We start from the raw sequence: 22,834 nt of genomic DNA, 5'->3' as shown, positions 1-22,834 counted from the left end.
GGCGTCAAGAGCCATGGCGGTCGTCGTCGGCGTCTGCGTCACAGGAGCATCCGGGGATAAATGCACCGCTTCGGTGCTCGGTCCGGGCTACCTGCTCCAGCCCTCTTGCAGAGCGCAACCAGGACCCCTGATTATCCCCCAAGAGGTAGGATTCTGAAATTGGTGAAATGAAAAATTTGTCCGCGTTTTTTGGACGCCAAACGCATATTGTTTTGTCCGGATTTTGATCCGACCTACCCCGAAGGTGCAAAATTTGTCCGGATTCGCATCCGACCTTGACAAAAAGCGCTAAATTAGCGAAAGTTAGCCGAGAAAAGGTGGAATTATAGCTAAAGAACAGTTTTTCAGGCTCTGATAGCCGTTATGTGCCACCTGATTTTTTCTTAAATGTGGTCTATTTCAATGTGAATTGCCCACCAAACTGACCCAACTGAGGAAAATTTGTCCGGACTTGGTTCCGACCTGTCTAAGGGTAAAATCTCTTGTCCGGACTTTGGTTCTAACTTTTTTGGCTCCAACCCGATTTTTGTCCGGATTCTGGTCAAACCTAGGTTGAAATTTTCCAAAATCTGTCCGGATTTTGGTATCCTACCTCTTGGGGGCATAATCAGGGGTCCTGCGCAACCCCCCCAAAACCGTCACATTTGTCACACATTTTGATTTTACCCTAAAACTGATACTATTTTAGATTGAAATACCGCCTCTCGGATTAGCTCTGCAACGAGGGCTGGGTATGAGCCTGCCAACAGACCAGCATGGGTAACTAGCCACAATTCCCGACTTCCGGCGTCGACATTTGTCGAGACTGAATTCCTCGCCATGGCCAACGCCCGATATTGTTGATCCAAGGTTTAAGGTGATTACGCTGCTGAGGCTCTGAACTAAACCGTCAGAGGCCGACCACATTCCCTCCATACACAATGAAGGCCCCGTGAAGCTCCACCAAAGGGTTGTCCGAAAATTTGGGTTTTTGAGGCCCCAAAATGACAATTTCCTTGTCCAAAATTTGGGTTTTTCAGGCCGAAAATCCGCCAGCCTTGTCCAAAATATGGGTATTTGAGGGCTTGGATTGCGACGGTTGCCGCCAAGACTCAAGTGAAGTGCAGGTACGGTCGCATATAGCCGCTATTGGTGTAAATATTAATACTCAACGATTCGACCAAATAGCTCAGCGTTTGAGCAAAATTTCCTTGACAGACCAGCAAAGCTGCCTGTTTTTGGCGAATGTCACGCGTGACATCTAATGAACCTTGTCCGAAAATGGGTTTTTGAGGCCAGAAATTTTGGGTTTTTGAGGCCCAAATCCGGATTTTTTTTTGGACAACCCTTTGGTGGAGCTTCACGGGGCCTCACAATGAACTGTGCAAACCTCAGCTCACAAACCAAGATGCGAATCCCACATCATCGGCATATGTATCCCGAGTATGACTATGACTGAGCACCTCAACGTCACGACGATTACCAACGACTCGACTCTGCCCCACTCATCGCTGTCGTTGGTGCAACTGGCCTTCATGAAAGGCGGCAGTGTTGTCAATGCTTTGACGGAACCCAAACTTGCCTACCATATCCGAGCGTTCACACGCAATGCTACCAAACCAGCGGCGGAAGTCCTAAAAACCAAAGGAGTTGAGGTTGTACAAGTTGATCTGACGGTCGAGAACAAGGACCAAGTTTTCAAGGCCTTTGTTGGGACAAACTACGCCTTTGTATGTGGTCCTGTCACCTCGCAGATGTGTCTAATATGCATCAGCTGGTCACTAACTTCTGGGAACATCTCAACATGGAGAGGGTATGTCAAGGTTTACAACTGTTCGCTCAACGATGTTTCAGGAAGTTGCCGAAGGCAAGCTCCTTATCGACGCTGCTAAAGCTGCCGAAGCTCGGGGCATCGTTTGGTCTGGCCTCCCCTCCTCTCCCCTCTGTTTCCAAGGCCAGCAACGGAAAGTACCGATGGCACAGCTCTTGTGACCGAGTATGGCCGCCAGTCGGGCGTGCCCTTCGTCAACTTCCCAGCTGGCTTATACGCTCAGAACTTCTTTGGTCCTTTTGGGTTGATTTCGAAGCGACCTGACGGCACATTCGAAATTGCCTGGAACATGGGTCCCGGGAGTAAAATTCCTCTCATCGACATCGTGAAGGATTATGGCCTTTTCGTTCTCAAAGCAATCAAATCAGAGCTGTTCCCAGATGGACAAGATATCAACACCGTCAGCGAAGATTCTCTCCTACCTCCATTGCTGAGCAGTTGTCCGAAGGTACTCCCTGAGTTTGATTTCTTGGACATCGAATCTGATTCTGACCAGTCACCGGCAAGACTGTTGTCTACACGACGGAAGAATGGGTGAAGAGGTTGATCGGTGCCGGTCAGCCTGAGGCTATCGCCGTTGAATTAGCGCAAAGCTTCACTTTTTTCGATAAGATAGGATGTATGCCTCTTTCGTTGCATATAGGCGCCTTCTCATTTCATAGACTATGCTGGACAGCCGAGCGCAAGTACTGAAGGTCTGGGGACACCGACACAAACGTGGAAACAATTTGCTCGAAGTGCCGATTGGAGCAAAGTTTTGATTTGACTGCTAGCTAGCGAGAAGGGAAGGGAACAACTTGAAAGAATGGATAGACCCGGTGGAATATGCTGCATAGGCTCTAAGCGCGTTCTGTACTTGGATTAATTTCATGAATGATGTCACGTGGACGTGCACCTCATGAACCCTCTTCTCCCAAACCTCCATTGACTAAATGTGGGGCCCCACCACTAGACTCTACATCCTCAGAGGTTTCGTACCTCAGCAATCGAGTCGCCAAATATATTCTTCGGCTCCGCGCCAGATCCAGTACAACTTGCCCCCCCTAACTAACAACCGTTGCTTACTTACGACAAATTTTCAGACGTCAGAATCACGCCCAAGGCATCGAGAGCAAGGTCGCAGAGTTCTACGAGCGACATCGCGGTCGAAGGATTGGAAAATGGATAGTTCCCGAGTTGATTGACCTGGTGAGTCAAGTACAGTTCTCGTCAGCGAACAAGAATGTAACAAAATTCAGGTAAAATCCACACACGAAAGCGATCAGCGTTTGGGACTCGAGGAAAAGCTCGCCATTACCAACAAAAGGCTTGATGCTCTCACCATAGCCGACACCGAAATCAGTAAAAAGCTTGAGGCTCTGGCCATGATGATTGAAGACATGCTTACTGCCGATGCGAGAAGAGACCAACACATTGCAACATTGAACACGGAGATCGCGACGTTGACCTCAAAGATTGCGACGTTGGCTGATATCGTCGTCTCAATCGCAGAGCCGCTTGTTGTCAAAGCAGCGCTCACAACATTCAATGTTGCGAGCATCATACAGGCAGCGGCAAAAGACCCAACGACATTCCATTCGAATCTTGTCTTCCTCCATTCATCGGGACTGATCACTCGTGGAATTTTGCAACAAGATCAAGTCCCCCAGACTGTCGAGGGATGCATAAAACTTGCAAGCGATTTGTTGCTCCCACCTGCGATCATAAAGGAACCAACACGAGTTTTATCCAACCAGCAGATGTGGGGCTGTCGATTCTCTTTGGCAGTGCGGAGGTGCAAGATAGGTTGGATGTGTTCAAACTGGTCACTCCTCTTCTTTTTCTATTATTCGAGTGCTCACTCATAATTAGATTGTGCGAGAGGGAAGCCTGAAGCAAATCCGGGATACTTCCGCGCACCAACAGCAGCTCAGCACTTTCTGCAACCTAGTCCGACTGCGTCATGAGAGTGGTCCCAAGGTAATCAGCAGTGTTATGAATGCTCATTGGGACCGAGCGGAATGGCTCTGGTTGGGGTTGTGGGGCAAGGCCTCTCACACATTTTCTGCACATCAGCAGCAGTATTCGGAGGAAGATTATGATCTGACACAGCTTGGGCTGCTGTCACCAATAATCCTCAATATTAGTGAGATTTCTTAACTTGCCAGAGACCCTACTAACATGTTTAGACAACTCTGAAATGGACTAAACAGAGTAAACATTGGACCATAGATATTGCATTAATCAGGGTAGAGTTGCATTAATACATCACCATTGTACTCAATATTAATTGTATGCTTGAAACATAAATAAGCAGACTTGAAGCCTGGCAGTAGACTTGATTGTTTATCGTTCATCGCGAAATAACTAAACATCAAACACTACATCACCGGGCTTGAAAGCTGTGTTCCCCGGCCAAACTCTGAGTGGGACGACACACTCGACCATCTCGGCCCTTACATCAGTCCAGCCGTCCTCCCTGCCGCCATATCGTACACCAACTCCGACGCCGCCCGCCGAGTGTGTCTTTATCCCGTCAAAGTCCTCCTCCTCCTCGTCTCCAAAGTCGTCTCCGTCGTGATAGCCGCCCTCACTGGCTCCGAGAAAGCTTGCGGCGAGGAAAGATGTCCAGCCTGCGGACTTCTCGGGCTGCGGTATTGGCGTTGACGGCAGTCGTTGTAGCACACCCAGTTTTTCTGGCGCACGCCATGCGCTGCCCCAGGCCCCCCTGCCTTCGTCAAGAGTCGTGTCACGTATGAGCCCTTTTATTCGCACCCCTTCAGTCCCTTCATCAGCCCCTTCGTCCGCTACACCCACGAGAAGACACAGTCGCACTTTCCACTCCAGCCCTCCGGGAGAATCCGAGGAAACGATCGTAAATGCGGGACTGCCATCGCTGGGAATGTCAAGCGAGAAACCAAGTCGGAGTGTCCCCAGCACAAAGCGCGCGTGATGCTCAGCGTGGACACGTCTTAAATATCGGGCTGAGCCAGCATTGCTGGGAGGAGACGCGAGACAGCTCGGCAGCGATTCGTGGGCCTCGAGTAACGCTGTTAACTGCAACACCCGTCCTCGGCCTTCCCGCCAGTTGATCTCTACAACTCCGTTCACCGTTTCACCCAGTCGGAACGCGCTTTTCGGGAATGTTAATACTGCAACGGTCACCCCGTCTTTGGTTATGTCATAGGACACTAAAGGGAAATTAAAAGGAGAGACGAGCAAAACATTCTGGCGCACCCTTCTTCAGATTGCGTGTCAATACCTCTACTGCTTCCCGACACCCAGTTAACACACCTCCTGAGATGGCACCAGGCGCCCCAACATCATCATCCAAATCCACTTCCCTCCGTAATCCATTGACATATTGTTCAAGGTCGGCCACAGTCGCAGACGATCTCAATGGCGAACGGTTCATGTTTTCAGCGACTATAGGCTTGGGCAGCTCATCCGTTATCCTCCGTGCGACAGGCCACAGAAGGTCGTATGGCCTTGGAGGGCGGTTGACTACAGTAGTCAGAATCAATGCCATAAGACAGAGCTCGTTACTCACTGGACACGTTGTTGTATATCCGTATCGGGACCTTCATTATTCGCGTCACGCTGGCATTATCGCGGCTACCAGATGCCCTGCAAACCCCCACGACAAGTTCGTATGAGAACTTGATTGTCCGGCCCCGGAATGTGGGCGGGAGATGTCCCGGCAAGGGCAGTGTGTAAGTGACTGTCGGGACCGAATGAGTGAGGGAGAAAAAGAGCATGGGAACTCACAGCTTCGTTCTTCCCCCGGCACAAGTCTAACATCAACACCAAGCATCTCAGGCGGAACCTCCAATGTCGGTAAAGGTGTATCGGAATCGTCGTTCCCATTGGCTGGTCCGGATATTTCGCTGTCAGAGCTAGTGCTCCGTAATAGGCCAATGCCCGCCCCAAGCGCACGCAATCCAGAAGAAAAAGACGACGCGCGTTGATGTCTTCGTGTGACTGTCGCAGGAGATGGAGAAACCGATGAAGAAGCTTGGATTGTCAAGCTACCGCCGCCATGCGTCCTAGGTCGTAGCAAAGCACTGCGAAGGGCAGGCAATGCTGGCTCGCTTCTTCCCAGAGGTGAAAGAACCGCACGGCCCGAGAGGGCGACGTATGCATAGAGTATTAGCTCTGAGTTGGGTTGAATGTTGAATGCTTCTGCTGACCGCGGAGAAATAGGCGACTTATGTGAACCGGGATGACCCAAGCCGATTCCGGTGCTGGGACTGTGTGGGAACGATACTGAGCGGCTGCTTGCGTGAGTTCTACGAGGAGACGAAGGCGCTACGGTTGCAGGAGTTGGAGGGTAAGCAGAGTGATGATTGGGAGATGATGACGATTCGGCTATGGATTCAAGCGCCAGTGCGAATGACGCTGTCGAAGGAGTACTTGAACTGGGGCTAAGCGGAGATGGTCCGTTGACAAGTTCAACTTGTGGTGCCGACCCATCGAGAACAGAGTGTTTGCGAGCGTGTGGATGAGACGCCGCCAATGCAAGATCAGCCCTCCGAGAAATTGCAACGGGAATTTGAGAAGATTGAGCAGGAGGAGATGTTGGCGCTTCAGGTAGCCTAAGCAGTGCATTTTGGGAGACAATAACGACGCACATTTCTCCGAATGCCGAGCAGGTAAGATATCGAGATCTAGCGGTGCGATGTTGACGGAAAGGGACTTGGCGAGCATTTTCTTGCGTCTTTGCTCGACCAGGGCAGGTAGACTGTCCGGTGGAGAGGTTTGCAGGGGAGATGATTGGGATGTCCGTCCAATAAGTCCTTTTCGAGTGGGGTGGGCATCACGAATGGTTGGAGGTGGAGGAGGCAAAGCGGTACGAGGTGTTCGTGGTGTACCTGGCGAGGTTGGAGGGCGAGCAATGGGCGCAGAGCTTATCGAATGAGCGTTGCGTTTATGTTGTTGCTTCTGTGAAGTGGGGGAGAAAGGTTGATCTAAAGAGCGGGTATTGGTGAATGTAACCGTCACCGAGAAAGGCTCTCCCGCAAAATAAGAAGACTGGTTAGGCCGAACGACCACCCGGACGCCAGTGTCGAGGTCAGTGCTTGCCATCCGCAGGGTCAGCAGGGGATTTTAGCCCTGCTTGTTTTAAGACAGGGTTGCTCGGGAGCCCAATGCGTGGAGAGCCGGTCTCGGGTCGTTCAGGGAGGCAATACCCGGCTGCTAGTCGATTTGTAGAGCCCGCCAACGTGGCGTAGTGGGAGAGTTAAGGCATGTGACGGCGCCGAAATATCTTTGATTTTGCCTCCACCATGTCAGCGTTTGGTCAGCGTCTGGCACAAATTGCACACACGATGCACACCGAAGTTCTCTCTAGTGATTCAATCGTTGCACAAGATCATTGCCGACAGAGTCGCTCACTTAACGTCGCTCACTAAACTGATCACGACCCTCCCAAGACCTCAGCGAACTTTCTGGCTTGTCTTGTGCCTCCAGCGCCGATACTATAGACATAGCTTTTGGTTGACTCTCTTATTTGCCTCCTCTCGATCGCACAAAGTCGTTGAAGAACATGATCTCTGGCACCAAATCGTTTGTGAATCATGTCATGGACATCTTGGCCAGCAAACGGAAACTTTCTGAGTCTCAGTCTCTGTTCTAGACGTTGCCGTGTATTTTGCGTCATCCTGGGTCATGAGTACTGAAAGCCTCATTTCCTTCAAGACGAAGTTTAGCGTCGGGGAGAGAAAGCTTGAATTAAATGTTGTTGGAAACGGGTAGGTTCAGCAGCCTTGTGGGAACTTTTGGGGAGGAGAGCCGGGCGATTGACCAAACGTCATATGGACGGTAAATTACCGAGTCCGACGGATTCAATTTCAGAAAGGCTATGTTTACTTCGGAACGCGGGCAATGGCCTGAGATAGTCGGGCCAAAGAACCTCTGCTTTTTGCCACGCAACTTTTTGCAAGAGAATGGCGTCAGAACGCGCCCACGTGGAGCCGACTTGTTGGCGGAATCTACACATCAGAGTGCGGGGAAGAAGCCATAATTGAGGGTACTCGTGGCCTAAAAGTGACCAACACGCGCGACCCCAGAGAATTGCAAGCAACAAGATCCGTATGCTGCCAGTCCGATGCCAGTCTGTGTGTTTCGTCTGTAAATTGTTTTGCGAGATCCGGGGTTATGCTATAAAAAAGCGGACGCCGACTGACAAGTCACACTCTCCCTCCCAGCCACCATGTCCCTTAACATACCGCCTCGACCACCCCTGACCAACGCTAGTAGCGACAACCTCGTAAAGGACTTGCCAGGATACACCACTCCGGTCTTCGCGGGCAAAGATGCACAACGCAAACAAGTAGAGGCTGAAGTTGGCAACACGGGATTCATTCCTGGGCCACTCGTTGCCGGCGAGGTTTCGTGGTTCTACACTAGCCTTGGTATCGATGACACGTACTTCGCGAACGAGTCGGCTGCCGTCATCTCCGACCACATCATTGCGCTCTATGCTGCCAAGATTCAGGCTTATACGAAGCACAACGCGGACAGCCTCGTCATCGACTTGGAGAAAATCACAGAGGGAAAGGGCGCGACATTCATCCATACGAGCCCACCAGGAGTAACGACGACCGATGGCCCAGGCTCCATCTGCGAGACTCGTATCGATGATCTCTTCCTTGATACCGACACCCCATATCGACTGGAAACATATCGTTCCCTTGGTTCTGTCAGTGCCACTGCCTCCCAACAGCTTCGCTGCTACTTTGTTTCCAAATGCAACTTCCCCCCATTGCCCAAGGAAGAGACGGACGACATTCGTGCTTATTCCGACCCCATCTTCCTTGAAAAGGCGTCAGAAAACACGCTCCAGATTTACCAGAACGCCATGAAGACCGTGAAAGCGCGTCGTTACGGCCCAGTACTCAATCACTTCCAAGTTGAAGGCACTCGCCAACATCGTCTGGTCATCGCCTACGACTCTCACAAGGGGAAAACACGCCACTTCTTCTCCGCCCTGTCCAATCTCTACCACTACTACGCGCTCTATTCCGTCCGGAAATACGTTGAGCAGTTCAGCAACGGGATTACCATCATATCGCTATATCTCAACCCTCTTCCTGGCGCTCATGGTGCCCCTCCCATCGAGCATTCGATCTATCAAGTGATGAAGGAGGCCAGCTTACTCTTTTGCCTTCCAGATAACCCTTTCTTCCTTCCGAAGGCGCCGGGCAGTCACGCAGTTCAGGAGGCAACATATGCATGTGCGTTATTCTTTTACCACAGTTTCGTTCCATTATGTTGACACGTAATGTTATAGATTGTGGTTGGATCTTCGCACAACACTTCTGCAATCGCCTCGGCCCTGCTTATCTTGCGCTTCTTAATGTCCTCAATGCTGACGACCCCGCTCACGCTGAGGTGCTCGCCGCCGTCCAACGTCGATTCCGTGAAGAGACTTTCACGCGTGAAAGTATTGCCAACGTCATCACGGCTTACCCAGACCTTATTCGTCTGCTCTATGTTAACTTTGCGATGGCTCACTACCCCGAGAGTGTTGGCCAGGGACTGGGTGGTCCGACACTGAGCTATCAACGCCTACAAACGGTTCAGCCGCTGACCGACGAAGAGCTACACGACAAGTTAAGGAGATCTGTACCCAACAAGCATGAACTGCAAGTCTTGGAGAGCTTCCTTATCTTCAACAAGTGCGTCGCTTGTTATTTTTCTCGACATTTGACCTAATATCCATTAGACATGTTCTCAAGACGAACTTTTATCAGCCAACCAAGGTCGCACTGTCCTTCCGTCTTGCGCCAGACTTCCTACCAGAGGTTGAATACCCCAGGAAGCCATTTGGGATGTTTTTCGTAATCGGTAGGTGCAGTTTCCAGGATCGAACGTTCTTGTTGACACGTGTCTAGGCAATGAATTCCGTGGTTTCCACATTCGTTTCCGAGACGTTGCTCGCGGTGGCATCCGGATTGTCATGTCCAGGAACAAGGAGAATTACTCCATCAACCAGCGGCAACTGTACGTCTTTAAATCCATGTTGCTTTCGTACCATTGAGTTATCGGGGGCAGCTTCGACGAAAACTACGGTCTGGCTTCAACACAATCGCTGAAGAATAAGGATATTCCTGAAGGAGGCGCAAAGGGAACCATTCTTCCCTCCCTCGGTGCCAACCCACGTGCCTGCTTCGAAAAATATGTTGATGTCAGTCGCGTCTTTATCCTCTGCAACCCATTTTCTTATGACCGCAGTCTATCATCGATCTCCTGATTCCTGGTCAATCCCCTGGCATTAAAGAGCCTATTGTCGATCTCTATGGGAAGCCTGAGTTGCTGTTCTTTGGACCTGACGAAGGGACGGCAGACATGATGGACTGGGCAGCGAGTACGTTGATTTTTTGCGTTGCTTGAGCCTGTGGCCTGACTCACGTAGTCCATGCCCGCGATCGGGGAGCGGAAACATGGTGGAAGTCATTCACAACTGGCAAGTCTGCCGAAACATTAGGTGGTGTGCCGCACGACCGATACGGCATGACGAGTTTGTCCATTCGACAATACGTTCTCGGAATTTACAAACAACTTGGGTTGCGGGAGAAGGATATCACTAAAGTTCAGACTGGTGGTCCAGATGGCGACTTGGGCTCCAGTAAGTCCGTGTCATTGGATGCTTCTCAGCTTCTGACTCTTCCACAGACGAAATCCTCCTCTCCTCGGATAAGACTGTGGCTGTCATTGACGGCTCTGGTGTGCTTGCTGACCCGGCGGGTATCAATCGCGAAGAGCTTATCCGTCTGGCGAAGCTGCGCATCCCGGTTGGCAACTTCGACAAGAGCAAGCTCGGGAAGGATGGCTACCTTGTCAAGGTCGAGGAGCACGATGTCAAGTTGCCATGTAAGTTTCAGGCTTTCTTCTCTCGTCCTGTCAACTAATCTTCCCTCCAGCTGGCGAGGTTGTTTTGGACGGTACTGATTTCCGGAATGCCGCCCACCTTCGGTTCAAGGCGGATCTTCTTGTTCCTTGCGGTGGTCGACCGGAAGCGGTCAATATCTCGAATATGGCTGCTCTTGTGGACAGCGAGGGCAAACCACACTTCAAGTATATTGTTGAGGGTGCCAACCTGTTCGTGACACAACAAGCACGTCTGTACTTGGAGAAGCGCAAGGTTGTGCTATTCAAGGATTCCAGTGCCAACAAGGGTACGTTCCTCACCTCTGCTCGGACTGTAGTTAAAGCAGATCAGGTGGTGTCACTAGCTCCTCGTTGGAAGTCCTCGCGGGACTTGCACTGTCAACAGAGGAGTATGTTGACCTTATGATCTTTAAGGATGGCAAGCCCACCGAGTTCTACGAAAACTACGTGAAAGATGTCCAGACGAAGATCACGGAAAATGCTGCTGCCGAATTCACCTGTATCTGGCGAGAACATGCAAGACTGGGAGGCTCCAAGCCACGCACAGTCATCTCGGACGAGTTGAGCTCAACGTTGAACAACCTCCAGGCCGAATTGGAAAGCTCAGATTTGTTCGACGATGTTCCGAGTCGGGAGGGCGTTATCCGCCGAGCCGTGCCGAAAACATTGGTCGACAAGATTGGGCTGGAAACGTTGTTGAAGCGCTTACCGGAGCCATATCAAAGAGCGTTGTTTTCCAGCTGGGTGGCCTCCCATTTCGTGAGTATTTTGTCTTGCTTGCTCGTTTGTTGTCTGAAACGGACTAGATCTACAAATATGGTGTGAACGCCTCGAGTGTCGATTTCTTCCATTTCGCGCGGAACTTGGCCCAGAAAAATTAGACGAGAGGGATAATTGGGTTTAGAAGTACATCAGTAACCAAGTGTAATATCTATAATATCACGAACTTAGAGTGCTCGGATTGGCACCTTTGCTCCTGGTGCTGGCACGTGATACGGCCTACGGCCTAACATTGCAACACGGCCGGATTTGTCCGTCATATAGGCCAAATTTGGTGAACAGCATTTCGGGAGGGACATGGCTTGATTTAGTTGGATTTGGCCCCAAAAAGACACTTCATGGAGCAGGAAATGATCATTTTTGTCAGTGGGCCTCAAGAAGCCACTTTTCCAGAGGACCCTTGAGCTTCCCAGTGGCTCTGTTGGCTTGGCTCATAGAACACTTTGAGTCTTTCAATGAGAGTGTCATCACGCGCAATCAGTTTAACTTGTGTTTTCACCACCATCATGGACTCGCCGCAACTACCAGAACTTCCCATATTACACAATCAACACCATTTGATCGTACGCTTTCCTTATATGTCCAATGACTATAACTTAAATCATTTGTTGACGTCAGAATGACTTACATATACCAGCGTTTACATCCCGATTCAATCTAATTGAACTATCTATAATTGATCTCGTGCTTGCCAATACTGCCATCAACTTGAAATGAAATGTATCCCTATGATAACAAACTTAAAACTAAACATTTTGTTCTTTCTAGGGTAAGCCACAATGTTTTTAGGTAACAAAAAGATAGAAAAAACATCCACACCTGAACCTGAATTTCATGTTCATTTCATGTTTATTTCATGTTCATTTCATGTTCATGAAATTACAACAGGAAAGAAATCGAAAGCTTTCAGGTTTGATTTTAGAGAGAATATAAGAATCCTAGATGATTTCGTTCTAGAAAGAAGAGACCTAAACTTGGACTTAAACACACACATAATAATGATACATGAAGCTGATTCAAAGCATAAACATAATAACATAGCCATTCTCTTCCTTCTACATAATTCACGGCCACGACCTTAATCTTCTTCTGCCCTTCACGTCGGTGATGCTCACAAGCGAATCGTTCCACTCAACGCGACCTTTGCTCGCTACTATTCTTAATAACGGCAGTAGGGACTACCAAATGGGCGTGCTTGTTGCCCGTTTTTTTTTGAAGAGCAAAAGATGTGTTGTGACTCACTCCCGCCGCCAACATCTTTCTCATTCTCAATTTAGGCACGTTCAAGGTGTCAACTTTCATTCCAGTCCTTGCTGGCTAGCGGTGGTGACGATGACAATGAAAGTCTGGGGTGTGTCCGGTCCTGTCCTCAGAACCGACGTTGCCAGGCTCTTCGCTCTTCACGGCCACCTCGACTTCGTACGTTCCGACTCTCCGATTCTACCACGAACTGCCATGGATCATAAGCTTTCTCTCAATAAATTAATGTGTCTTTGATTGTTCTTTCAGATCTCTGCTTCTGGAGACCAGACGCGTCTAAAACAAGACGTCCCGAAGCTGCAGTACATTTTTCGCCGGTCGTTCTCACTATATCATGTCTGCCTATTTCCATCCGCCTGGTCGTTTTTGCCTCTGTTGACCGTGTATGGGACATTTTAGTGCCTTCGTAAAATACTGTACTTAGAATTTAAGATTATAGTTATGTTTTCATATTATAGATAGTTTTATATTTCATGTTTATAACCTTAAATCACTTCTAAACTATCTCACTATTTATCATAAACCTAAACCTAAACATAAGCCTAATCCTAATATAAATTCCAGAAAACAACTGTAATCTACTTTTTTTACTCAAATCATCTCAATTATTGCTATTTTCAATAATGATGGCATTTCAATAACAAGATCCTAATATGATAACCAAAACATACACATAAAAATATTTTGGCTTATTCTCATACAAACAAAATGCTACCCTATTGACTTCTTCTTAACGTCAAATCAGTCTACATCAGCACCAACAAACGCTACTGATCCCAAAATATTGTATGATCTCGCAACTACCAACACCTCAACCTGGGCTTCTTGTCGCCAAGGCTCGCACGGACAGTACATTCGAGCAAATTCCAATCATGTCTGTCTCCCTGACACACTTCCCAACCCTGGTGGGTCTGAGGACCAAAATTGACAGTGACTTCACGGATGCCACCAGCGCCGACTTCGCCAAGCGCCGTGCTCTAGCAGATCGAATACGCGATGCTAGTATCAATGGTGTGTTCATTTCACTGTTCCCCCCATACCTATTCAATCCGTTAGTCGGCTTTTTCTATCTCAAGAACCACACCATCCAAGAGGCCGTCATTGCTGATACGATAACTGCCGCCGGCGACTTTTTCGCTCTGCCTATCAATGCCAAGCTTGCTGTCCGTGTACTACGTTGCTCTGCATTGCGTTGTCCCCGATGCTTCATTTCACTAGCTTGATATTCACAAGAGCACCAACTTCAAAGGCTACACAGCGCTTCTAGGTGTGGATGTTGGTAATATCTGGCGGTTAACTGTTGCCCATCATCTGGCTTAGGGGAGAACACGAATCCCGAGGGAAGGGGTGATTTACACGAAGGATTTGACCTTGGCTGGGAGGAACCAGGTAACAACGCCATGTCTGGCGTGAATGTGTGGCCAGCGGAGACGCTGCTCCCCGGTTTCCGCGAGTGTGTTTTAGCATATTAGTTGGTGGTCTTCTCTTCGAAAGCGTTATGGAATCCAACAAAAGGCGATATAGCCGTGCAGCAGTCTCGTTAGGACAACTTCTCTTCCCGCTATTTGCGCTTGCGCTAGATCTCCCCGAGGCCTTCTTCAACGACAAGGTCTCTGTTTCTTTTCTTCAGTGAACATTGGTGCTGAAATTTGCATAGACAACCAAGCCCGCCGCGATAATGCGACTCTTACATTACCCGCCGCAGAAACCTGCCATTGACGACGATGGTAGGGTGATTGGAATCGGGGCACACACGGAGTAAGAACGCTTCTGTCTTAGTCGCTACTCAATCCTTGAGTTCAGTTATGAGGTAGGCAGACTCTGGCCTTCCTCCGAGTTCGCGTTTGCTCATGGCTAGATGACTAGTGCTTTACAATTCTCTGGCAGGACGCTGTCGGCGGTCTGCAGGTGCAAAACGCTGACGGTAAATGGATCGACGCGGTACCCGTTCCGGGAACCTTCGTCATCAAGTAAAGTCTAGCCCTTGCGCGACGCTAATCCCTCACATCTTGCCAGTCTCGGAGACCAGTTTGCCCGTTGGACAAGTATGTTCTTTATTATTCGCATCTTCTTCCTCCTTCTTGCGCCTCATCGAAAGCTAGACGACGTCTTCAAGTCGACCGTGCACCGTGTCACCAATCGGTCGGGACTGGAGCGATACTCGATCCCGCTCTTCTTTGGAACGGATTATGATGTGCTTCTAGAGGTAACCATACTCTTTCAATGACGGTAGAAAGCTAACTGATATATAAGCCGCTTCCAAGCTGCATTTCGGAAGATTACCCCCCTCAATATGAGGTTGTCACCGCAGGGGACTACGTGAAACGTCGCTTGGAGGAGACCTATGCGCATTCAAAGAGCAACGGCGACTGAGCGAATTACATATAGGCTTGGAAGTTACAACACGACTCCCGTGAGTGTTATCTAGCCATCCAAGAGCCAATTTGTGGCGTCGAGTGACTTGAAATGTCACCTAGGCTACTAGCCGGGTTTCATTGCACCCCACACATGCGGAGATTCTTGCTTGTGGTCGTTGAGCTATCACTTCAACTTGGGTGATGTGTTTCCGAGTCTCGTCGGCTCAAGAAACGAAGAGAGCACACGACTGACTTGCGACTGACAATGGGGCTTTTTCAGGCATGGTCTTTACTTACTTTCTCGGAACGTGAAATTTGATGGCATATCTTCGCCGATCTGATCGCTTCTCTCGATCCGTGCTTTCTCTTGAGTAAAAACGCTGCTCTCTCGATACCCTGCAGTGCTTCGCGCTAAGCCAAGTCCATTGACCTTCTAAGGAGCCTACAACAAAAATTGAGTCATTTCGCTTCATGTTTCCAACTCTCCAACGGGTTTAGAGTCCAACGCGGTCCGGTGATTGTCAGAGGGATCAGCATGATTACTTATCCCCATCTGCGTCTGCTACTTTCCTATAAGAGATGACGGAAGGAAGGCGTCTGAGACATACACCACCGCCCGTCTTCGGTTTATAACCTAGCTTGGGTCAGACTTTGCGCCAACAACTGCACGCATGACCCCATTTTCTCCGTCCCTTGCCAATAGCTTTCAAGTCCCGCCACAAATAGCGGAAAGTCAACCCCTCCATCGCTCGGACTCGGGCTCTGAACTATCTCCACATCGTCTTTTCGATGTACAAGGTCTGGTTGCAGTGATAACGGGTGGCGGGAGTGGTGCGTCGTCGATTTTCCCGGGTGCTTGTGTGTCAACAAACCTTGGTGTAGGCATCGGGAGAATGATGGCCGCCGCACTTGAAAACAATGGTGCAACGGTTTACATTATTGGGAGGAGACTTGATGTCCTTCAAAGCACTGTTGAAGAAATAAGTGTATGGCCTACCCTCCACCTCTTCCCCAGTCTTGCTCACGCAATCAAAGAAACATGGTAATATCATTGCCGTAGAGGGAGATGTCACCGACCGCGAGTCACTGCTCGCGATCGCGGAGACCGTGAAAGAGAGACACGGTTATATAGACCTGTTGGTGAACAACGCTGGTCCGTGCGCGTGAATTTCCATTTTTACACACCCCCAACTGTTGACAGGTATAGCGCGAGATCTCTATAGCCACCCCTTGCCCAGGCCAGAGAGCTCTTTGTCCGGATCGGAACCTCTAATTCCGTCGATAAAGGCATTCCAAGCCTCGCTATGGGAAAGCAGCTCCCCAGAGGTTGTCTCTTCTCAGAAATAATCCTCAGGCTGCTTACTTTGAAGATTGCAGGGGTTTACGGAAACATTTCTGACGAATGTTACTTCCGTGTATTACACCACCATCGCATTCTTGGACCTCCTTCACCAGGGAAATCTGCGGAAGCGACGGCCAGATGACGGCCACTCGCACCAGCCGCCTTTATTTTCGTCGCAGGTCCTGTCCATATCGTCTTCAGGCGGTTTTCGTCTTGACGCGAACATCCTTTCGCTTTCGTATACCCTGTCCAAAGCGGCCTGCACGCACCTTGGCAAGCTGCTAGCTAATCTTCTAGCTCCCTGGGGCATTCGCAGTAACGTGCTTGCCCCGGGGGTCTTCCCCAGTGGTGAGTTATCGTTTCGCAGTAGAGTTGGATTAACGGTGGCTCAGAGATGACAGCGGGCGTCATTCCTGGGGTCTCCATCAATGGACACGGCCCTCTCCCGATAGTCGAGAGCGTACCGCTCAAGCGGGCGGGCACGGAAGAGGTTCGACAGACCACAATAATGCTTATTTCTGACACAATGGTTTCCAGGAAATCGCCGGCGTCATTCTGTTCCTCGCCAGCCCCGCTGGGGCATACGTCAATGGTGCTGTTTGGCTTGTGGATGGTGGACGGATTGGAAGTGTTCCAAGCAGTCACTAACCTTTTCAAATCAGCCTACCCCGATAGTCTTCACTGCATTCGATCAAGCAACCTGTATTATGTGTATTCTATCCAGCATTATATTCGCTTTTCCTGGAAGGAGCAGTTGTCACGGACGATTCTTCTTGAGAGTCAACGCTCGTGGCTTCGACTGACCCGAACGGAGATCTAACTGAGCAACTTGTTGTTGGATGTTTTGCTCTATGAAGCATCAGTTTGAGAAACCTCTTCCACTTAGGATCAGAACACACTCTCTAAGTAGGTGGTAGGCTTTCTGACAATGGTCACCATGTCATATTTGCGATAGTGTGAAATCAAGTCTGTGGCGAAGATGAATCTCGCAACATGAAAATGGGCAGCACGCACGACAGGCAATCCTTTTCTCCACGACACCATTGCGACCAGGAACAAGTGCGATCCACTCTCCGACATTGACTTCTCGCTCGGATTCGAGTAGCGGCAACAAGTTTTGATTCCAATAGGCGAATAAAGCGCGAGCAATCACATCCTCGACCGTGGAATTCACAGGGACATGCAGTTCCATTAGCCATGCGGCTGATGACTGTGCATGAGGAAAGCGAACCCGAACTGTGTACGGGCCCTCAGCATCACCGCCGGCTGCAACCGCTTCGTTGAACGGGTTTGGACGAGAGGCGGCATTTTCAAGAGCTGCAGTGAGGGTGGACTGGCGGGGCTCAATACTGCTGACTCGACGACGGGAAAAATCGAGCAATGAATAGACAGGTTCGTCGTCGTCGATGCGGACGGGGGCTTCGAGCATTGCGTCAGGACTGGCTGCGGCATGTAGAGGGTCTTCAGGAATATCGCAACCGAAAGTTGGTGCAGAAAAAGTATTTCTTCGATATGCTCTATGGGAAGCTAAGTAAGAAGCTCTCACAAGGGCAACTTCAAGCGGCGCTGAGAAGTCGGTGGACTTATCGCTGAGCCAGCCGGCTCAGAGCCCCACTCACCTGGTCTTGCCCAGAGCCAACGTGTGAGGCCTTGAAGCTGAGTAGTTTGTCATTGTGAAAATAATCACGAGAGTCAGGCATTCCTCGCCCGTTTGACTTTAGTATATAGTCGAGTAGCGCTGGTGCCATGAACCAGCACAGCATGAGTAGAGGTTGCGCATTCAACTCGTCCGGAATAGGCTAAACGCGTGGAGGTAACCACCTTCAGGAGAATCGGCTATAACCATTTACTGCCGTGATCCATGAGGTTTCGGGACTGGTAACAGGTCATGACGCCGTTTGAAAGGAATGTTTCAAGCCGGACAGGACAGGATTAGAGAGCATGAATAACGATAGTCAACTAGGCGCACTCGGGAGTCGAGGTGGGACAGAAAGTTGATCACATGTCAGCGTGATGCAATTTTCGATCTTCACGACCAAGCGCAACGTACAAACAAACAAACAAAACGTTTGAACTAAGGCGCAGTGTAAGTAAGCAACGGTTGTTGGTCAGGGGGCAAGTTGTACTAGATCTGGCGCGGAGTCGAAGAATATATTTGGCGACTCGATCGCTGAGGTACGAAACCTCTGAGGATGTAGAGTCTAGTGGTGGGCCCCGCATTCAGTCAATGGAGGTTTGGGAGAAGAGGGTTCATGAGGTGCACGTCCACGTGATATCATTCATGAAATTAATCCAAGTGCTTAGAGCCTATGCAGCATATTCCACCGTGTCTATCCATTCTTTCAAGTTGTTCCCTTCCCTTCTCGCTAGCTAGCAGTCAAATCAAAACTTTACTCCAATCGGCACTTCGAGCAAATTGTTTCCACGTTTGTGTCGGTGTCCCCAGACCTTCAGTACTTGCGCTCGGCTGTCCAGCATAGTCTATGAAAATGAGAAGGCGTCGAGATGCAACGAAAGAGACATACATCCTATCTCATCGAAAAAAGTGAAGCTTTGCACTAATTCAATGGCGATAGCCTCAGGCTGACCGGCACCGATCAACCTCTTCACCCATTCTTCCGTCGTGAGATGAGTGTAGACAACAGTCTTGCCGGTGACTGGTCGGAATCAGACTCGATGTTCAAGAGATCAAGCTCGGAAAGTACCTTCGGACAACTGCTCAGCAATGAGGGTAGGAGCGATATCTTCGCTGACGGTGTTGATATCTTGTCCATCTGGGAACAGCTCTGATTCGATTGCTTTGCGAACGAAAAGGCCATAATCCTTCACGATGTCGATGAGAGGAATTTTACTCCCGGGACGCATGTTCCAAGCAATCTCGAATGTGCCGTCAGGTCTCTTCAAAATCAACCCAAAGGGACCAAAGAAGTTCTGAGCGTACAACCCAGCTGGGACGTTGACGAAGGGCACGCCCGACTGGCGGCCATACTCGGTCACAATAGCCTTGCCATCGAAGTGCACAACGTGGGTGTACTTCCCGTTGCTGGCCTTGGAAACGGAGGGGAGGCCAGACCAAACGATGCCCCGAGCTCCGACAGCTTTAGCAGCGTCAATAAGGAGCTTGCCTTCGGCAACTTCCTGGATCATCGTTGAGCGAACAGTTGTAAACCAAATCTTGACACACCCTCTCCATGTTGAGATGTTCCCAGAAGTTAGTGACCAGCTTGTGCATATGTATCAGACAGTCCGAGTCGTCTGCGAGGTGACAGGACCACATACAAAGGCGTAGTTTGTCCCAACAAAGGCCTTGAAGACTTGGTCCTTGTTCTCGACCGTCAGATCGACTTGCACAACCTCAACTCCTTTGGCTTTTAGGACTTCCGCCGCTGGTTTGGTAGCATTGCGTGTGAACGCTCGGATACGGTAGGCAAGTTTGGATTCCGCCAAAGCATTGACAACACTGCCGCCTTGAAGGCCAGTTGCACCAACGACAGCGATGAGTGGGGCAGAGTCGTCCTTGGTAATCGTCATGGTGTTTGAGTGTTAGCGGAGATGTTCAGTTATTAATACTATATATATGCCGATGATTCGGGATTCGCGTGGCTTCTGAACTTAGGAGTCGTCACGTTTACTGTTGAGTCTTTGTGAAAGCGGCCATGTCGACGTGGTTCGGGATCATGAAAAACATTGGCGCTGGAATCGACAGACACGACACCATGGCCGCCCTTGAAGCATTGATTGCCTTTGGTCTCCCTAGTGCACTGGCTGAATCCAAGTATTCGATGTTTCACTCGTAACTTGGATGTAGTCGGTTGAGCACTTGATTTTTCAGTTATTCTGCGTGGCATTCTTGTTGACCTGCTGACATGTTTCTGGAAGCGCGAGCAGAAGAGGAAGATTGGACGTGTTGGGTGGGATATTATAAGCACCTGCGATAGGTCAATGACAGGAATGTGAGAAGAGAGTGTCACAAATGCAATGCAACCGACACGACGCTTATGTAAACCTGCTTGTTTACAGACATCCCGACACTCTTATCGTCCTATTCTCATGCGGCTTGCCTTTCTGTCTGCTGCACTTGCACTTCCTGCTCTTTCTCGCCAACTGGCAGACTCGGGCAAATGCGTGGCTGAACATTATACGGGGGACTTCAATTCCGAACCCCAAACCACTCTTCGGCTACCCTCCGCCTCAGAATCTGTGCCGAGTCCACCGCTCGAACTTTTACCTCTCGTCGTCTCCGGGCCCCCGTCAAATAGAGTTGATCTTGTATTTTTCTCGGACGGATGTCCGTAACCCGAATGAAAATCCATCTAGCTGAAACCACACAGATCTTGTGGAGGAACGCGACAAGTTCATTCGAGACGCTACGCGTCTCGCAAATGACATCTCCGGGAACCAAACTTTCAACACTGTTAAGCCTCTGATGAACTTCTGGGGCGCATTTACTCCCAGCAGAGAAGTAAAGTTATTCTACATACCTGAACGTCCCTAATATGTATATTTGCCCAGAGCGGAGTTGGAGTTGGAGGAACACCAAAGGAGTGTGTGAACACGAACATAGAATTGCCGTTTAATTTGCCTCAGTACAGTCTTTGGGTTATATCGGGACGGCACAGAGCTGAGAGGTGTTTACTACGCAGCGCCAGAGGTTGCAGAGGCAGCCTGCACATCATTGGGCACACAATGTGACTACCCCATTCTTATGGGTAAGGTTGTCGCCACTTTGGTTGATCAGACTGATCAAAACCCAGGCAATGATCCACTGTATGGCGGTATGTCATCTAAGTACTTGGGCACACCGACAACAAACTGAGCTTTGAAGGACTGGGCGGACGCTTCACGTTCGTGGTCCTTTCTGATTGGCGTGTACCAATCAACCTTTTTCAGAGTAATTACTCCCTCTCTGGCCAATGGCGCTTTGGTTCTCCGACACGAGCTAGGCCACTCTATCATCCAAGTGGGGGAAGAATACGATGGAGGGTTTGCCTACTTTGGTCCCAACGCCTACACCGATCTCTCCGAGCCCATTCCATGGCAGCACTGGCTTACGGACCCTTCCAGTCCGCGGGTGGAGCGGTCTGTCATGCCAATGCAGGAATACTCCTGGACGTTGTTAAACGCGAGTAAGCCGTGGTCAGTTACTTGGGAGTCATCCGGGGCGTACTCAAACCACCTGGTCCGCTTCTCCCTCTCCGGCGTGCCGGAGAGAACCGATCTTCTCGTCGAATTGGATGGCGCCGACCTTGGTTGGGTACCACGCCAGAATATTGGCATAGATAGATGGCACTATGATGTTCATCGCCCAGGAGGGCTGAGTGCGGGGCAACACACACTGTCTTTCACGTTGCTTAACGATAAACGCCAACCCGTGGCGCAGATATGCAGCGCAGAGATACTCGAATTCGGCGATGAAAGTGAATTTGAATCCACTTCCGGCCACTATTCGCTCTATCCGACGTAAGCACAATCGATGCTAACACTCCAAATGGATGACCAGTCGCAGATTTTCGCTTGATAACACGACCAGCTATCGTCCCACCAACGAAGACTGTCTCATGCGCCAAGTCACGACACCGAACTTTTGCAAAGCCTGTTTGGAGGGTCTCTGGTTGTCCCTTCTGCGGGATGTCAGTTTAATAGATGGGATTGATGAATCCAACTCGTCGGATCCACACGAAACAACCCTTACACTTCGCCTTGTTCCATTGGCGCAGTTCCGCGCCGATGTCGTTGTAGGCCTTGCGGAGAGCTACACCGTCATCTGGTCGCAAGACGGGAGAACGCTAGAAAATCTGACTAACAAGACACAAGTGTCAGTGCCAGCTGGGACCTACACCGTTGATGTGAAGTATTCCACAAGCGAGGTCCGCTCGGATCCAAATAATCTTCTTGCTTCGCAGGCCAACTACACAGTTGCTACTTAGGACTGGGAGATAAGGGCTTCAATTTCATACCAACATGATGCTGGTGTAAAATGCCTAGTTTAACATGTATGTTCCTTCTGAACTTCCTCTCCAACCGCCTATCTACTAATAAGTGTCGACGAACGGTCGGGTTGCGCAATGCATTAAGTAAAACCGTAAAAGCCTTCAAAGTACTTATTTGCAGTCACGCTACAGACAATCACTGTGCCAATGCATGTAAGAACCTCTTCGGTTCCGCCACCAAACTTGGGGATCCAGATCCTTTCTTATATGATGCTGCCACGCGATGCTGAGTGCTCATTCCATGACTCTTGGCATAAACTCTCGCACTCCTACACATTGCGACCTTGATTCCTGCCCGCATTCCGAGCTTGGCATCTACTCGTCTCCCATGGAAGTATTCGGCACGACATCACCCAACAGATCTTTGAAAACCTTCAACCCCCGCGCTCCTTTGGCTTAGGCTATCTTGCCGCGACGGCAGCAC

The 22,834-nt window shown here is 49.8% G+C and overlaps 7 protein-coding genes across 7 annotated transcripts; 5 read left to right on the top strand and 2 right to left on the bottom strand.

The window, feature by feature from the left end:
* Positions 1 to 2,742: 2,742 nt before the first annotated feature.
* MIND_00894000 (uncharacterized protein) lies at positions 2,743 to 3,949 on the top strand (the record flags this gene model as incomplete). Its single annotated transcript, XM_037365588.1, has 5 exons — positions 2,743 to 2,837; positions 2,893 to 2,998; positions 3,049 to 3,551; positions 3,596 to 3,614; positions 3,662 to 3,949. The coding sequence occupies 5 exons, from the start codon at positions 2,743 to 2,745 to the stop codon at positions 3,947 to 3,949; spliced, it is 1,011 nt and encodes a 336-aa protein (XP_037218830.1).
* Positions 3,950 to 4,156: 207 nt separating this feature from the next.
* Positions 4,157 to 6,874, bottom strand: MIND_00893900 (uncharacterized protein; the record flags this gene model as incomplete). Its single annotated transcript, XM_037365587.1, has 5 exons — positions 4,157 to 4,980; positions 5,027 to 5,293; positions 5,340 to 5,510; positions 5,558 to 6,373; positions 6,421 to 6,874. The coding sequence occupies 5 exons, from the start codon at positions 6,872 to 6,874 to the stop codon at positions 4,157 to 4,159; spliced, it is 2,532 nt and encodes an 843-aa protein (XP_037218829.1).
* Positions 6,875 to 8,000: 1,126 nt separating this feature from the next.
* MIND_00893800 (NAD-specific glutamate dehydrogenase) lies at positions 8,001 to 11,562 on the top strand (the record flags this gene model as incomplete). Its single annotated transcript, XM_037365586.1, has 11 exons — positions 8,001 to 9,024; positions 9,081 to 9,468; positions 9,516 to 9,637; positions 9,685 to 9,793; positions 9,845 to 9,977; positions 10,025 to 10,157; positions 10,206 to 10,418; positions 10,466 to 10,663; positions 10,714 to 10,968; positions 11,013 to 11,440; positions 11,488 to 11,562. 11 exons carry the CDS (start codon positions 8,001 to 8,003, stop codon positions 11,560 to 11,562), a joined length of 3,078 nt encoding a protein of 1,025 aa, XP_037218828.1.
* A 1,947-nt stretch (positions 11,563 to 13,509) lies between these two features.
* Positions 13,510 to 15,094, top strand: MIND_00893700 (2OG-Fe oxygenase; the record flags this gene model as incomplete). Its single annotated transcript, XM_037365585.1, has 11 exons — positions 13,510 to 13,732; positions 13,778 to 13,884; positions 13,940 to 13,988; positions 14,042 to 14,174; positions 14,216 to 14,330; positions 14,379 to 14,479; positions 14,525 to 14,531; positions 14,588 to 14,691; positions 14,738 to 14,766; positions 14,824 to 14,927; positions 14,975 to 15,094. 11 exons carry the CDS (start codon positions 13,510 to 13,512, stop codon positions 15,092 to 15,094), a joined length of 1,092 nt encoding a protein of 363 aa, XP_037218827.1.
* A 655-nt stretch (positions 15,095 to 15,749) lies between these two features.
* On the top strand, positions 15,750 to 17,068 carry MIND_00893600 (2OG-Fe oxygenase; the record flags this gene model as incomplete). The annotated part of the gene is made up of 7 exons (XM_037365584.1): positions 15,750 to 15,909; positions 15,961 to 16,064; positions 16,114 to 16,231; positions 16,280 to 16,404; positions 16,456 to 16,768; positions 16,813 to 16,910; positions 16,958 to 17,068. 7 exons carry the CDS (start codon positions 15,750 to 15,752, stop codon positions 17,066 to 17,068), a joined length of 1,029 nt encoding a protein of 342 aa, XP_037218826.1.
* A 1,729-nt stretch (positions 17,069 to 18,797) lies between these two features.
* On the bottom strand, positions 18,798 to 19,951 carry MIND_00893500 (NmrA domain-containing protein; the record flags this gene model as incomplete). Its single annotated transcript, XM_037365583.1, has 5 exons — positions 18,798 to 18,901; positions 18,946 to 19,077; positions 19,126 to 19,558; positions 19,605 to 19,643; positions 19,700 to 19,951. 5 exons carry the CDS (start codon positions 19,949 to 19,951, stop codon positions 18,798 to 18,800), a joined length of 960 nt encoding a protein of 319 aa, XP_037218825.1.
* A 438-nt stretch (positions 19,952 to 20,389) lies between these two features.
* Positions 20,390 to 22,347, top strand: MIND_00893400 (uncharacterized protein; the record flags this gene model as incomplete). The annotated part of the gene is made up of 8 exons (XM_037365582.1): positions 20,390 to 20,708; positions 20,752 to 20,882; positions 20,933 to 20,964; positions 21,008 to 21,129; positions 21,175 to 21,195; positions 21,246 to 21,264; positions 21,311 to 21,880; positions 21,927 to 22,347. The coding sequence occupies exons 1-8, from the start codon at positions 20,399 to 20,401 to the stop codon at positions 22,345 to 22,347; spliced, it is 1,626 nt and encodes a 541-aa protein (XP_037218824.1). The 5' UTR covers positions 20,390 to 20,398.
* Between the last annotated feature and the right edge of the window lie 487 nt (positions 22,348 to 22,834).

The sequence above is a fragment of the Mycena indigotica genome (assembly GCF_014461135.1).
Source record: "Mycena indigotica strain 171206Taipei chromosome Unknown Mind.scaff0007, whole genome shotgun sequence".
NCBI classification, from domain to species: domain Eukaryota; kingdom Fungi; phylum Basidiomycota; class Agaricomycetes; order Agaricales; family Mycenaceae; genus Mycena; species Mycena indigotica.
The sequence above is the reverse complement of the archived record's forward strand: the minus strand, read 5'-3'. Positions and strand labels throughout refer to the sequence as shown.